At 44.7% G+C, this 17,382-nt stretch overlaps 1 protein-coding gene across 4 annotated transcripts in view; it reads left to right on the forward strand.

Moving 5' to 3' along the window:
- The window catches only part of LOC147611157 (uncharacterized), a 61,835-nt gene extending 46,785 nt beyond the window's left edge, over positions 1 to 15,050 (forward strand). For 2 of the 4 annotated variants that reach the window (XR_015263970.1, XM_086785825.1), the window contains 2 exons: positions 14,378 to 14,467; positions 14,555 to 15,050. Coding sequence is in view for 2 of the 4 variants with exons in the window: in XM_086785825.1 (XP_086641951.1) it covers positions 14,378 to 14,467; positions 14,555 to 14,725 (261 nt within the window). In the remaining 2 variants the exon portion in view is untranslated. Of the gene's footprint in view, positions 1 to 14,377; positions 14,468 to 14,544 lie in introns of all 4 variants that reach the window. The other 2 variants (XR_015263971.1, XM_086785826.1) reach the window with 2 other exon arrangements.
- The last annotated feature ends 2,332 nt before the right edge of the window (positions 15,051 to 17,382 follow it).

The following is a 17,382-nucleotide window of genomic DNA, read 5'->3' on the forward strand; positions in this document are numbered from 1 at the left end:
ACTTGTGATCATGGATGAGCGGGATTTTGGGCGACACTTCATCTCCACACGCGAGTTTTCCTTGAGCAGCAGCAAATTATCATGGCCGATGAAGTGTAGAACGGTTGTGGGATGAATGAGAATGTTCAACCTGATGATGGCCATTAGGATGACGATGCGATGGTCGATGACCTCATCACTAAGGTGGACTTCGAGGCAGGGATGACCATGCTAGAGTTGTAGATTGCGAACCTGAGTAACACCATGGTTGTTATGCAAGCAACTTTGGTGGGTCTGGTGATAGTATCGGGAGGGGGGAGCTGAAACAGAAGACTCAGGAGGTAGTTGACTCTTGGCTTCACAGATGGGGTATGCACTTTGAGTTCCATCCTTTCCCCCATGATAAAAAGATACAGGTGGTAGAGGGATTCTTGACATGAAAAGCCTTTACCCGGTGGAAAGAGTTACGAGTGAAACCCACGACACAGGTAGATTTTGAGCAGGTTTTTCGAGAGGAGTTCTTGCAGGCTGAGGATGAGTACGACATTGTCTCAAGTAAAAAACTTGGAAATGAAGAATATGCCTTTTGACACATTTGCAGAAATTTCGAGAGTTACATGCTGAGGCAACTCACATGGACTCCCATCACTATTTTGGGATTTTTTGTGGATGGACTGCTTGGTGGATCAGCTCCAGATCAGAAATAATTGAAGCAAAACTTTGGATGATGCCATCCGATATGCAAAGATTTTTGATGAGACGAACAAACAGTTGACCAACAACCCTTAGTAACAAACCAGGCAAGATCCCAATGTAAACGAAAGCTTAAGCATGGCAAGACTTCACCTGCAGAGACCCAGAGTTAGTCACAGACTATGGGTGACCCCAATTCGAAGAAATTGAAGAAAGCAGAGCAGAGTCTTCCCTTCATTAAGAAGGGTCGGTGTTTCACTTGTGGTCAGCAAGGGCACATGAGGATGAACTGGCCGCAAGCGAAGGGCAAATCAAAGTCAATGGGAGCCCATGCGACCGAGGCTAATGGTAAGATTACTTCCGTACATAGTTTTGTTTCCGATCGGAGTTCTTGCTAGGGTTGTAGCTCTAATATGAAAGTTTTCAGTTTACGGACCTAATACGGATGTATGAGTTTGTTGTGGGGAAAACTGTACACATTCTTTTTGACCCTGGGAGTACTCACAACTTCATGAATGCCAAGCTTGTATAGAAGAAGTTGGGAGTGGAGACGCAGCCAATGATCATCGGTATTGTGTCGACATGTCGTTCGACACATAGTTTTGGGATTAATGAGTGTCTTAGTTGCCTCGATCTATATAGAGCTACTCGGAGCCGCTAGATTTCGTGATTATGAATCTGGATAGAGTTGATGTTATTAAAGGTAAAGATTGGTTTCGTACCTACAATGTACATATAGGTTGGAAGGGTCATAAGTTTTCTTCCGTCCGAACGGGGCCCAGTTTTGTCTACAAGGTGATTTTGATGTGCCATCCTCTACACTTGTAAACTCAATTGAGCATCGTAATATAGTGATGGATTCTAATTATGAAGTGTTTCAGTGTGTTCTAGATACTATGTCATTTGATGCTAATTTTGAGCTTAATTCAGTTAGTCTGACGTATGGGAGACACATGCTTTAGAGAACATCTCGGCAGAGTTTTCCTTGTCGAGTTATCCACCCACACGATCAGTTGATCATAAGATTGATTTAGTTCCAAGGTCTTAGCTTGTGAGAATTGCACCTTATAGGATGAGCTAGTTGAAAGAGGATGAGAATGCCTCCGATAGTTGTTGGAATATCTCAAGATGTGACAAGGGGGAACATTAGTACTTAAGCACAAGAAGGACAAAAGTTGGAGAATGTGTGTCAACTATAAAAAGTTGAATAAAGTCATGATCAAGAATAGATATCACCTTCCCAAAGCGGATGATTAGATTGATAGGTTATAGGGAGCTTTCATTTCTTGAAGATTGACCTTCGTACTGGTTATCACTGGATACGAATAGCTGAGGAAGATGTCTTTAAGATGGCATTTGTACGTGGTATGGCCATTACGAGTTTGTCATGTTACCTTTTGGGCTTCTCACGAATTGTAACTATTTGGTTCTCCTAGCTCTATTTCACATAATGAAATCCATGCCTAGACACTAGACAGGTGGAAGAAGACATTGGGACAGGGTCCATAAGGATTGATTAAGAAAAAGCACCATTCTTGGTCAAAAAGCAAGAAAAAGCAAAAAGTCAAACAGGGTTGACAACGAGCGAAGGGTACCATTGGAAAGAGGAGACTAAGCCGAACCAAAAAGCTAAAAGCCGCTTTCTCAAAAAGCAGCTCTAGGGTCAAAAAGCAAGGCCTTGAAGTTGTAAAAGCACAAATTAAGAACTTTGGCTATTATTATTAATATTTAATAAAAAGGCAAAAGCAAAGCAAAAGCATCACTTTTTGGCAAAAAGCAAGGCTTCCCCAAGTATAAAAGAAGCATGAGTCTCTCTTGAGCATCAATGATCGCGTTGCCATCTTCGTTCAAGCGTGGAGATTATCTTCATCATCATCATCTATGAACCAAATCATGGAGTTTTTCATCGCTATCTACTAATTTCGGAGTGCGTCCAGCAACTGCAGTGCCACGTCACCATCTTTCTGTGCGATTGTACGGATCCGTATAGCTGTAGGATTGTACGGACAAAAATTCCAAGAACCCTAAAAATTATAAAAACCCTAAAACTGTTCAAAAAAATCCTAAAAATTATTTTTTGGAGATTTTTTTCGTCCAAAACCATTAAAACAGGTTTTACATTAGTTTTCTTGCCAGAAAAAGCTTCTCTAGGGTTTTCATCATAGACAAGGCTATAGGAATTGTGGAGATTATTCATGGGATGAGCGAGTGGATTTAGCGCTTGGACATGGAAGCTTGAACTTGAGCATAGACAAGAAGAACTTGGACATAGAGCTTGGGCATGAAGCTTGGACATGAACATGGAACACAGAGCTTAGACATGGAGCTTGATTTTGGATTGGGATTTGGACTTGGACTTGGACTTGGAGGCGGGGCTTGTTCCCCGCTCAATGTGGTGTACTGTGCAAGATCCCCATTCTCTTTTCTCTCTCCCCTCTCTCTCTTTATATTTTTTCTCTCTTAGACATGTGGTTGAGTCTGTCATTGCACGTCCCGCTGGGCTTAAGGTGTTATCAGAGTAGGATTTCTCTTGAAGAAACTTTCTTGGGGTGACAGAGCCATGTCGAGAGCAGAGGGAGACCATGGGCCTCATGAAGGGAACAACCATGAGGATGTTACAGAAATTCTTGATGGGAATCACAGCCATGACATCAGAAGAGTACCGTGACTTTCAGCAGTTCAGACGACCTCTCAAAGACGAAGAATTTATTTCTTGGAGAACCAAAAGAGAACATGAGCAAAGAAGGGCTCAAATGTTTGCAGATTTCATCAAGGATTGAGCCGTTGAAGCCGAAGAAGTTGAAGCTGCTAAAGCCTATTTTTGAGTCACCATTGTAGAAGGATCTAGAGCTACCCGCTCTATTTATCATGAAGGAGACAAGAAAGCTACTCCTAGGCCTACTCGTTCAGATGATGTTTCTTCAGGACAGGTAAGAGAAAGGAAGACAAAGAAGCTAGAGAGATTGGAAGATCATCAAATTGACATCATGCCAGGAAGTTCGACAAATGGTTTGCAGTGGTGCTTAGCCCATTGAATGTTTCAACAAATAAAGCCATGGGATCTTTGTGGACGAAAGCTGAAACAAAATCCTTTTGAAGCATTTAGACTTTATGCTAGCAAAGGACCAGTGTTGGATATTCTAGATCTTTTTTTGTGGTTGAACGAGATTGCATTGGAGCAGTCTTGAACCAAGCAGGCCATGTTGTGGCCAATGAATCTCAAAGCCAACAAGGAAGCAAATGCATTATCTCGGAGACCCTTGAGCCATGTGGTTTCTATGGGTTACCATATGGATTTCACTTTGATGAAGGATCCTTATGCTACCAAAGAGGATTTTAAAGATGTTTTGGAATAGATTGCAGAATAGAAATTTGGTGACTTTTTATGTCATCAAGAAGGGTTTTCTTATGATACAAACCAGGTCATGTGTAACACAAGGAATTGAGGCCAAAGTAATGGAAGAGTACCATGCTTCTCCATACATGGGACATAGAGACACCTTGACTACACTTCAAGCTTTAGAGAGCTATTTTTATTGGCCTAGTATGAGAAAGACATTGAGCTTTATGATTCGAGAATGTTTGGTTTGTCAGAAGTTCACGTTTGATTGACAAACACCAGTAGGATTATTGCACCTATTGAATAATCTATGTGAGAATATTGCTATGGATTTTATCTTTGGATTGCCAATGTCAGGAAATGATGGTAAATGTTACCAAGAAGATCAACCATGTTATCCCCCGAGGAAGTTGTTTTGAGGGATCCACCAAGGGTGGAAGAGCCAAAACAGATTGTTTCATTCTGTGAGATAAAGAGGAAAGACAGCGGTCACAAAGTTCCTCTTGGAATTCAAGAGTTATTCACTGTTGGACGTGAAATGGATGCCAGAGAAGTAGTACTTCTAGGACTATCCAGATATACTTCGAGCTTATGAGCATTGAGGAAGTGGTTGGTCCAGGTGTATTTGGAGTATAGATATGGATGTCTTGCGACGATCAAGACAGATTTAAGAGGGAGGGATCATACCTCTAGTCCTCTTCTCTGTATATATATATTGGACTGGAATTGATCATTATTCTGCTTATAATGGTTATTTGGACATGCTATAGTTAGGTGACAACGAAGCCAGAAAGCCCAAGGAGCAAGATTTGTATATGGACAGCAACAATGCGAGAACGAGATATGTATATGGGAAGTAACGATGCCAGATGACCCATTGGACAGCAACGATACTCGAACGAGATTTGTATATGGGAGAGAACGATGTCAGATGACCCATTGGACGGCAACGATGCCAGATATATTGGACTTCGCAGTCGGGCGGTCATTGCGACCAAATGGCCCAGATGACTGTTGGATTTTGCAATCGGGCGGTCATTGCGACTAGATGGCCCAGATGACTGGATTGGATTTCGCAGTCGGGCGGTCATTGCGACCAGATGGCCCAGATGATTGTATTGGATTTCGCAGTCGGGCGGTCAATGTGACCAGATAGCCCAGATGACTATTGATGAACTCTTGGGCGGTTCCAATGACCAGATGGCCTTGAGGAAAAGTCTGAGCAGTCCTAGTGACCAGGTGGCTCAGCACGGTTTCGATGAAACTAGACAAAACAATCCATGAATAGGAGGATCATTACTTGTGTAATGCATATTGATGTATGTTTGAATTTCTTTGACTTTGTGTGCTGTTTTTGATGTATGGACAATACTTGGATTTATGGCATGTGATAGTCCACTGGGCTCCAGACTACCTGGTCAGTACTTGGAATACCCGGTAGACGCGAATGATGCATACTTGTTTGTTGACTAGCTTGTGTCTAGTTTTTGCAGGAGGTAAGTATGCATTTATTTTATCTAACACATGTGACAGGCCATGAAGATGTATCATCAAGAACAAGAACATCGGTCAAAGAAAAGGCATTGAGATAGATGACACCACATGTATGGGGAAAGACCAGATGCACAAGCTCACCAGATGGGGCTAGTATCTTCAAACATATGGAAGTACTTCATGTACTTGGAACACACGGATATACATGGAACATATGGATGTGCTTGGAACACTTGCAGTCGGAAGTTGAGGACAATTGCGATGTAAGAGGGAGGGAATGTAACTATTTGGTCCTCCTAGCTCTATTTCACATAATGAAATCCATACCTGGACACCAGACAGGTGGAAGAAGACATTGGGACAGGGTCCATAAGGATTGATTAAGAAAAAGCACCATTCTTGCTCAAAAAGCAAGAAAAAGCAAAAAGTCAAATAGGGTTGACCACGAGCCATGGGCACCATTGGAAAGAGAAGACTAAGCCGGATCAAAAAGCTACAAGCCGCTTTCTCAAAGAGCAGCTCTAGGGCCAAAAAGCAAGGCCTTGAAGTTGTAAAAGCATAAATCAAGAACTTTGGCTATTTTTAATAATATTTAATAAAAAGGCAAAAGCAAAGCAAAAGCATCACTTTTTGGAAAAAATCAAGGCTTCCCCAAGTATAAAAGAAGCATGAGTCTCTCTTGAGCATCAAGTTGAGGAGATTATCTTCTTCATCATCATCTATGAACCAAATCATGGAGTTTTTCATCGCTATCCGCTTATTTCAGAGCGCCTCCAGCATCTGCAGTGCCACGTCACCATCTTTCTATGCGATTATACGGATCCGTACAACTGTACAGATTGTATGGACAGAAAATTCCAAGAACCCTAAAAATTCTAGAAACACTAAAATTGCTCAAAAAACCCTAAAAATTACTTTTTGGAGGTTTTTATTGCTTGAAAACCATTAAAACAGGTTTTATATTAGTTTTCTTACCAGAAAGAGCTTCTCTAGGGTTTTCATCATCGACAAGGCTATAGGAATTGTGGAGATTATTCATGGGATGAGCGAGTGGATTTAGAGCTTGGACATGGAAGCTTGAACTTGAGCATAGACATGAAGAACTTTGACATAGAGCTTGGGCATGAAGCTTGGACATGAACATGGAACACAGAGCCTAGACATGGAGCTTGGATTTTGGACTTGGACTTGGATTTGGAGTCATTGGACTTGGGATCCATTGGATTTGGTACTAGCTGGATGAGAGATACTTGTGGGTCATCCTCGTGGTGTGCTTGGAATCAAAGATCTTGTGCGTCGACATCGACATCGACTTGGATATCCTACATCGGCATATTTGCTTGTTTTGTATTCATTGATCGTATTGATCCTGGCTAGCTTGCCCGTGGATTGTTCTTGAATAAATTCGTGAATAAGTACAAACTCGGCTCCACATGGGGATGTGACAGTTAAGAAACAAAAAAAGGAGGAGAAGGCTATCTCATACAATGGGGGGAGGAGAAAATAACCACACATGTGGTCTATAGTACCAAGTGGGCTCACCACCATTGTGAGTGAGAAAGGCATTGTCATGCCAGATCCTGAGGAAGGCCTCTTGACGCTTTTGCATGGGATTAGAGCCACCTTGAAGCTTCCCCCATTGCCCATGGAGGGTATGAATGATATCGAGCTAGATGCTCCGGATGGACTTTGATGGTGGGGCGAGGGTTCCCTTGATGGCTATGCTGCATCGAGCTCTACGGATAAGCCACGTGGCAATATTGCTCCAAATCTTCCGGCTCTGGCTAGAACATGGAGTCTAGTGATTGGTGTGGTTGGAGTTGAGACTTGCATTGCAGAAATACGAAGGTGAGAGACTTGAAGGGCTAGTCTCCCACCCTTATTCTCATGACATGACGGCCACGGTGTCAGTGGTCCAAGCAATCGTGCCCCACATAACTGTGCAAGAGGGTGTCGGGTGCCTGATCCATAACGAAGATGCGGAGAATTTGCTCCAATGACGGTGGAACTCCTGGGGATGGCGTCGAATAGACTATTGGCCTACCTCCTATGGCTAGCCAAGTGTGAACCGTTAGGTTTTGATGTGCGAGTTGCCACAGAAAGAGAGTGATCTTTCGTGGCTGAAAACCACCCCACAACCTTTTCCAAAAATCTCACAAGAATTGAGGAGGGAGAGGCCTTGAGACTGCCAATGTCTTGCTGTTGTTGAAGTGCCCTCAACCTCTGGCATCTGAATCATGTGGCCCAATTGTGGAGTGTAGGTACTAGGAGTCTCCTCATTGTCGTCTGGATCATACCTTGTTCGCATGAGAGTACGACCCTCCTAAATCCACTTAGTGCTAGAGTCTCTCAACATGTTGGTTGGTAGAGGGTCTATGTGCCACTCATGCGCATGGAAATCAATCACCCTCACCCTCTGCAAGGTGCATCCCTTGAAATCCTAAGGTGAGTAAGCGGAGCTCTCATTGTGCCATGGAGGACGACCACAGGTATGTCATACTTGGTGAACACTCCCAACCATCGGGCAGGGGGGTCCCGGATCGGGGCCAGCCACCCTCGGGAGAATGGAAGAGTTGATGTTGAGGCTAAGTTTGTCCCTACCCCGAATCCCAGCGAGGCTTCTCTCCCAGGCCTCTGGGGCAACTGTCTAAACATAAGCCAATCTCCAAGTGATCGAGGGAGACCCCATGCTCAGATATCCTCTCGATACGTGGAGGCGAGTCCCCAGCATGTGACCATTGGGCAAACAGACCAGGGAGTTCCAAATCAGAGGTTGTCGGAGATGCCTCGGATGCAACTGGAGAGGACTGTTGAAGGGCCGGCTGGAGATGATCCCAGGGCTAAAGCCATGAGCCCGCATCTTCGTGAAGATCTATCACGTACTATGGAGACAAGGGCTGCCAAAATTGGGGTGCGGGTGGAGATCCTAGCCAAGAGGAAGTCCTTCAGGGTTCCCCACCCGAAAAACCACAAACTATGAACTTACCCAAAAGGATGCGGCTCCGAATGGAGGGGTTGATGATGCCTAGGCCCCCCTTTGGGTCGTGGCTGAATGAGAACTCTCTAGGCTACCTTGGCTTGGGCAACGCTGAACGTGATCAAGGCAAGCCTAAGAGGAGGATTGTCAGGAGGTGATGTACCACATGGTGGTGAGAAGAACTTGGTTTGCCACCATGACCCGGCCAGCTAAGGAAAGCTTGGTTGAACTCCAGTATAACAACTTTTTCCGAATGCTTAGAAGAAGGGGGGCTAGCTGTTGCTTGCACAGGAACACACTCTCATTTTTGGGAGTGTGTGAAGTGTCGAATCCCCACCGGATCTCCTCGTGGAACGCTCCTGGTACGAGACTCGAAACCTGCAAACAAACAAACAAACAAGAAGGGGGTGCAGGCTTGACTCACCACCCAACCATGACGGCCGTGGGCAAGCCCACAAACTTGGCTGTCCCCACCGAGCCACGAGCTGAGCTAACTAGGTTGACGTACCGACCAATCTCCTCCTCACGACGTCCCATACCGCCACGAAGCTACCCTCGCGGGCCTCGAGATTGCTACCGGCCTTGGCTGCGTAAAGTAGGTGCACGTCTGCACTAGATCCAGGCTCCAGACCATAGAGCTCTCACAAATCAAGCGAGACTCTATATGACTAATGACTAACCTTGGCCACCCTTTCATAGGCTCTTGGCCGGTCATCGGGCATCCACACTTGGACGCCCGCCCGTTAGTCTATCCCTAACTCAGCTCGCCAATCAGCCTGCCTAGCTCCAAGCTTCCCCAAACCTCGAAGCTACTCTTGTGTGCGTGTAGCACACGGTAGATACACACTGTGCACATGACAAAGTGATTTTTGTACTTTAGGTCACTCTCACTTATCATTATTGTACTTGCATTGTGGTACGCTCAATCAAGTATTGTGCCTCCTTGCTCACGATTGCTGCACTCTGTGTGTGTTGTGCATCGCTACAAACCCTAACCTTGTCACCGAAATTGGGGACCCGGAACGATAGACCAACACTTCAAATACCAGACAGAGCATGAAAACACAGTGGAAGAACCAAAAACAATATACTAACATCGCACTGAGCCGGAATGGCCGCCCCCCCTAGGAACTTTATTCATAAAGAAGCTTTTACAATAAACGAAGGTGCGGGTGCAAACAGCACTGGATTTTCCACAAAGCATACACGAGACTTTCATAGAGTTCTCTTCTCAGAATCAAGACAAAACAGTCCTACAAAATAGTCCCAAAATTGTCCAAAAATTGTCTCAAAACAATCCAGGATCAGTCCCAAACAGTATCAAAATCAGCTCTGAAACTGTCAAATCCCCACCAGATCTCCTCGTGGAACGCTCTTGGTACGTGACTCGAAACCTGCAAACAAACAAACAACAAGGGGGTGCAGGCCTGACTCACCTCCCAACCATGACAGCCGTGGGCAAGCCCAGTCTTGGCTGTCCCCACCGAGCCACGAGCTGAGCTAACTAGATGGACGTACCGACCAATCTCTACCTCGCGACGTCCCATACCGCCACGAAGCTACCCTCGCGGGCCTCGAGATTGTTGCCGGCCTCGACTGCGTAAAGCAGGTGCACGTCTGCACTAGATACAGGCTCCAGACCATAGAGCTCTCACAAATTACGCGAGACTCTATATCACTAATGACTAACCTTGGTCACTCTTTTATAGGCTCTTGGCCGGTCATCGGGTGTCCACACTTGGGCGCCCACCCGTCCATACTTGGGTGCCCACCCGTTAGTCTATCCCTAACTTAGCTCGCCAATCAGCCTGCCTAGCTCCAAGCTTCGCCAAACCTCGAAGCTAGTCTTGTGTGCGTGTAGCACACGGTAGATACACACTGTGCACATGACATACTCCCCTTCTTCTAAGAGCTCACTCCTGAGCTCACTAAAAAGCCAGGGTAATCTCTCTGAAGAGTAGTCAATGTCTTCCATGTAGCGTCCTCCTCAACACGATCCTTCCACTTGATCTTGTCTTCCGTGATAAGCGTATTACGCAATCTTCTTTCACGAAATCCAAGAATCTTTTCAGGTTCGTGTGGAACAAATGTCATGTCCTCGACATCTATGATTTCTTGAGGAGTAACTAACTGATCTGTTCCACCCAGTACTTCCTTAAGTCTACTGACATGAAATACAGGATGAACTTTCACATGAGAAGGCAAATCCAATTCATATGCAACTGAACCAATCCTTCGTGTAATACGAAATGGTCCACAGTATCTAGGAGATAATTTCGGAGATCGACCTGTCTGTAAAGTCTCGGAATCTTTCAGAACTCGCAAATACACCATCGTTCCTTCAGAGAAGTCTCTGGATGAACAATGTCTATTAGAATAAAATCTGTCTCGGTCTTGAGCACTTCTAATAGATTCTTTCGCAACTTGTAACAGTTCTTGCATATCTTGCAAAAAATTACGTGCTGCATCATGCTGAAGTCCTGAGAATCCTACTGTAACAGGTGATCTAGGTTGAAAACAATACATAAGCATGAAAGGACTAAAACCTGTACTCGTATGCTTAGTACTGTTATATGCAAATTCTAACATAGGAAGATAATCCTCCCATGAACTCTGTCTTTTGGATACATATGCTGGAAGCATATCCTCCAAAATCTGATTCACTCTTTCAGTCTAGCCATCAGATTGAGAATGATCTGAGGAACTCAAATTCAAAGTTGTTTCCAACTTCTCAAAAACAAGTTTCCAAAAATCACTCGTAAACTTAGAGGCCCTATCACTGACTATGTCTTGCGGTAACCCGTATAGTCTAAACAATTACTTGATAAACTGCTGTACTAATTGTGTAGCTGTAATAGTCTTCTGGGTCGGTAAAAATCTAGCCATTTTTGTCAAGCGATCTACCACCACCCAAATAGAATCGTGGCCTTGATGTGTTCTTGGCAATCTGGTAATAAAATCCATGGAAATACTTTCCCATTTATTACCTGGGATTTGTAAAGGATGCAACAACCCAGCCTGTCTAAAGCGTTCAGCTTTATTTGCCTGACAAATTTGACACTTGAGAATATAATCTTCTACATACCCTTTCATCTTTGGCCAATAAAACGTGTGTTTCTTTAATGAGAGCGTCCTGTGTACCCCAGGGTGTCTAGCAGAAGGGGCGTCGTGACACTCCTTAAGAATCTTAGACCTAATGTCCGGGATCTGTGGTACACAAATTTTGTCATTATGGAATAGTAAACCATTCCGAATCATCCACTGGCCTCCTGCAGCCTGAATGGTAGATTGCTCAGTCATTGAGTCTTGGTCAATCAATGAGCTTCCGTCTTGGATCTTCTGCCAAAATGGACCAAAATAACTATCAGTCCTGCAAAGCCCTCTCAATGACTGAAATAAGTCAGTAGAAATGTTGGTGAACGACAAAGTATTCACCTCTCTAATTCGACTAAGCGCATCTGCAACACTATTCATAGACCCTTTTCTTTAACGAATCTTAAAATCAAAATCTTGCATTAACTCAGCCCAAGAGCTTTCCTTCCTCTCAAATCATCCGCATCACGCACATACTTAATTGATTGATGATCAGTCAATACCACAAACTTGGAGCCATATAAATAATGTCTCCAAAGTCTTAGCTGAACAAGCATGTAATTTTTTATAAGCCATTAGATAAAATCATTATAAAAGCATATGTGCATTCGTTGTATTTAACTTTTCCTTATGATTTTTTGGAATCACTTCATATTAAGTTTCTCCCATGTATATCAAATGTAACTAGTTGTTTTCTAGATTATGAGAGAAATATGACTTGGTCTTTGCTCGTCTTTTTCAAACTTTTTATACATCCTAATTGAAATCATGTTGTAACCACAAATCTATAAATAATTGAGTGTGATATCATGGAAAAACTTCAGTAAGGGATTAAATCATATTGGCATATGTAAAATAAGCCATTATCTCAATCAGCAACATATTTGTTCAACTAATAGATGAATTTAAAAAGGTTCTTATCAATGAATTTGCTGAATCTGTAAGTAGAAATCAGCTTTTTGTCAAGTTGTCGGCCATAGAAATGCTCAAAAGCATTTTCTGCAGGTACATATCCAAGAGATAGCAGTTGAAAATGACTCCCAAGTGTTGGACAGAAATCTAGCACAGTTATTTGCCGGCTGATCCAAGGGTTGGAGAAGCAAGAAACCATGCCAAAAAGCATTTATATGGACTTGTTTTAATTGTCTTCTTCTACCTCTTCATGAGAAAGGTGCGTATTTCCCAAGGAGAGAGTGAAGATAAGCCTTACCATTGTGAGAGAAGGTGGCCATTTGGCCACCTCGGTAGAGCCCACACCTTTCGCATAAGTGGAGAGGGTGCCGATTTACATGTCCAGAGTCTTTTAATTAAAAGAGTGCTTGATTTATGAGAGCCTGGTCCAATAAGTGCCCAAACTCATAACCTGTTCGCCCACATTTTAATTAAGTGTGGATGCCCAAACTCACTTATAAGTTGTACGGCCGTACTTTATTAAAGTGTGGACCTTCAAAAAGAGCAAAGTGAGCTATAACTCTGCAAACTTAAACACAGAGTTTAGACTTACCCCTCCTACTTGTCTAGAGCCCAGGTCAGAGTACAGATTCACATGCACGGTTCACAAGAGGGTTTCCCTTGCTTGTAAACTAGACACAAATCTTGCAGGTGGTAAAACATTTCACACAAAAATAGTTGCAGGCATGCAAGTATGCTATGCATAAGAATGTGTTTGAAAATCTCCCTTTCATTTACTTGTAGCAAGAGGTCATTCGTTGCGTAGACATTATGTTTCTTGGCCAACCGGAATACCGTAATCTAGATATGGGCGTGGACCAAAATCCCTAGCCTCTCATATCTAGCATACTGGGCCTTGGTGTAGACATCAGTCCTCTACCATGAGGTGCCAATCCACATGACCCTTGGCATAAACGCAAGTCCCCTTCCATGAGGTGTCATCAGTCCCCTACCATGTGGTGCCAATCCACATGACCCTTGGCATAAACGCAAAGGTGTCATGTCTACTTTATGGAGCCCGTCCATAGGTCCGGAAGCATAGAGAATGCCCAACTAGTGACATTAAAACCACTTTTATACTAGAAAAGGAGTGACTTTTATACAAGCAAAGATGAGAGAGAGAGAGAGAGAGAGAGAGAGAGAGAGAGAGAGAGAGAGACTGCATGGTGCATGGATGGTATAGTTGCTTTTATTGCTGTAGTCTGAATTTTGTACAATGGGCTGAACTACGTGTTTTCTTTCTTGAGGAGGATGCAAACTAGGACTTGCACTTGCCCGCAGATCACTGCTGGATTGGAGTCTTCTGATGTCAGCTGTGTTTGACTTCCCTGGCTGATGACAGCACAAGTGGGTTACAAATACTGTACGCCACCCAACTGTCTTGCATGACACGACTCTACCACCTTGGCGGTACATACACCAATGGCTCGCCCTTGTACAAGGTCTCCCGAAATGTAGTGTCTCGTCTTGGGTCCTTGCACTTGTCTGCACAACATCTGCATGTGGCATCCAAGCATGGGATGCCCGTGTTTCCCCTAAACACGTGAGACATGTTTTTAGTCCGTTTGTATTTCTGAGTATTACTATTCGTGTATACCCTTGCCAGGACGGAATCTGACTTATTCTACCTGCCACACCTCATGGTAGGCATGTGGTAACTAAGGGTTCCTTTTATGTATATGAGGCTTAGATGCACATGGTTGAGAGGGAGGGTCACTGTTGTTTGGATATGGTGAAGGCTGCCTCATGGCTTTAATTTTGGAGGCAGGCGAAGGTGGCTTCATATTTTTCCAGTTCACATTAGTAGCTAGTTGTATGGTGAACTTTGGGCTAATGGGTTGTCTTTCCAGGCACTTGTGCTGAATGGGTCACTGGAGAAGGTTGTAGGCTCAAGCTCTAGCAATGGACACGATCTTTCACAAGATAAGGATGGCTCAATGGTGGGTACCTTTTTTTGAAGCTTACACATTGCAAATTCAAATCTGGATAACCAAATGCTTTTGCCGAAGTCGATCAGTATTTTGCAGGAGTGGGGATTGGACAAAAATCTTCCTCCGATCAAAACCAGACGAGAGGGTCAGTCATGTGACTACTCGCCTTCAGATCTCTCCCCGCCGTCACCAAAGCGGATGCGGCAAGGATCTAAGGAGAGAGAAGACCAATGGAATGGCCTTTGGAGTGCTGAAGGAAAGCAGTAATATCACTTGGTCTGCGAGCTGCAGTGTTGTTTTGTGCGGTGTGCCATGCTGTATTTATGTGTGAAAAAGCTAGGAGGAAAGCTAGGAGGGGCGATTGTACTGGATATAAACAGGAGAGGGAGACTCTTTCTGAACTCAAAACAGTTGTAGGGATAGGGCTATGAGTCATGACTGCATGCAGTTCACGCTGTTGATTTTCCCTCCACATTTTGGGTCTTGTAAATTGTTTCCACCATCGCAGTTTGATGTTTTGATGACTGGTGATTGTGTGATTTTGTATAGCATATTATGAGACCAGTGGTCATGTTTTTTTTACACTGGGAAAGGAAGGTGTGTGTTCATCATTGTGATCTTATAATTTCCGTCCAAACCTTCTGCAAAAGGGCATTCTATGCATGATAGACCTTGCCTTGGTGACAAAATTGTTGAGGGGTGCTTATCCTAGACAGTCAATACTTATAGCACGATGCTATTCAAGCTTGATAGAAAGGGCAAGGCAATGATGTTGATTACCATCAAGCTCTTCTGCATATGTGGATGATGGCTAAGCACATTAGCCACATGACACACACGGTTTCTCAAGCTTGGTGCTGGTGAACACTCTTAGCACAAACAACTGAAACAATGTTATGGTGGCCTAGAATAATATCCACCTGATCCAAAGGTGCCACCTTGAAGGTAACTCTCCAAAAAGGGGCATCCTCCAAGGCCTCTGCAACCTAAAATTGGTTCGATTTCTTCTACTTGCCTCTCACTAGGACTACGCTATTGGTGTCCACACCGTTGCAGTAGGCAACTACGGCCTTGTGCCATTTGCAAATTGTACATGATGTCCATGATGCATTGCAAGGAGCTCTTCTAAATGTTGGATATTTGTGGTGGTGATGATAAGCAAATCAGGCTTCACCAGCGATGGGCACCACACTTGTAATGGTAGCTGGCGACATAGTGATTTGGCATTTTCTTCTCCCTTCCCCCTTCCCCCTCCCCCTCCCATAGCTCTACAGCCTGCCTGCCGTCTCAATTCCTGTCAGGGTTGCATGTAAATTGAGTGGCATGGTTGGTGGCGTGGAAACTGGCCCTTAAAAGCCCACACAATGCGCTACACATGTGGATGAAGAATCGAGATGTTAATAAAATCTTCCTTTATTCTTTTTCCCTAGGCATGGACACCATGATTCTTCAATCGAGACCTTAATAAAATCCAGATTCTTGAATTGCATGATTATGGTGTTTACAATCACAAGTTGATACACTTTTTTCAAGAAATAAAAATGACAACTTGGACGAGTAGTGAAAATTATAATAAAAGAGCATGTCGCGTAATGAACACTTACTAGTCACATTTGACATTGAACGCTTTTTTCAAGAAAAAATGAACACTTACCAATGGGTGAGGACAACTGGATGGTGGAATACTAGTTAAACGTGTGCACACCTTTGCTCATGATAGGCTTATTCCAATGAAGGGAACAGAGAGAAACTTCTAGTGGTCGAATGAATGTCCTTAAATAGAAAAGACATGTTAACATGCTTTCTATGTCCCTTGAGGTCTTAAAGCATGTATGCTTATCAAATGACAAGTTAGTGTATACAGGTCGGTGTAATAAGATATAACAAGTGGTGCATGCCTTCCGCCTTCCCCCTCCGTCCTTTGTGTGCAGCTCATTTCTTGTAGGACTCTCCGCATTCCTTCCGCCTTCGACATAGCTTCAGACACTGATGGAGGCTTCTCCCGCCCCACCTCAGAGGGACTCTCCCACAGCCCCCTCGCCCGCCCCTGAGGATACCCCCATCAGGCTTTCTTTTTCGCCAGAAGAGGAAGCGAGCCTCGCCGCAGGGGTGGAACGCCTCCAGGCACATTCCACCATCTCGGCACTCGTCCCAGCAGAGGGGAGTTCCGGGATCTTCTCCAGGCCCGCCTTCTTGCAGATGTGGGCAAGATCTTGGACGTTCAGCTACTGGGCCGTGGATACTACTAGATCGAGTTCGAGACAGCCTAGAGCATGGCCAAGGTCCTAGCCATGAGTCCCCTTGACATCAGGGGTGCTCGGGCATTCTTCAGACCTTGGGGCAGCATGGTGTTGACCCAACAGCGAACGAGCAGGGAGAGCGCCTTTTCCATGTTACAGTTTGCTTCCCTCGACTCCGTCGTGAGTACCTTCCGCTCCTTTCTAGGCTAGGAGCATTGGTGGGTTCGGTGCTAGAGACTAGCCCCACAGCAGCTTCAGTGGTGGCCAGAGCAGCTGGGCTACCTTCGGTCAAAGTTTTGGTTCCTGACATCTCCTCCCTTCGGAAGGTCATTTAGCTACCTAGGATAGGGGGGGATGGATTGATCAGAGAGTGGAGTTCTCGGGGCTCCCGAACCAGTGCTTTATTTGCAGGCAGGTCGGCCATCTGGCCAAGGCTTGCCCTCGTAGGAGACCCCAACCTTCATCGCAGCAGCAGGCCCCTGATGGCCCGCCCACAGATGCGGCTCGGCAAGCAGCCTTCGGGACACCTGCTCAGCCCACACCGAGTGGCAGCCTGGATAGGGGCGCCGTCGAGGGAGACGGCCACAGCAGCACGCCCAGAGACCGATGCAGCAGCAACCACAGTCTCAGCATCACTGGGTTTCCGTGAGGAACAGCTTTGCTCCCCTCCAGGAGGAGACTCCT

The sequence above is a fragment of the Cibotium barometz genome, chromosome 48, assembly GCF_041138505.1.
Source record: "Cibotium barometz isolate CiBa-2024 chromosome 48, ASM4113850v1, whole genome shotgun sequence".
Taxonomy (NCBI): Eukaryota; Viridiplantae; Streptophyta; class Polypodiopsida; order Cyatheales; family Cibotiaceae; genus Cibotium; species Cibotium barometz.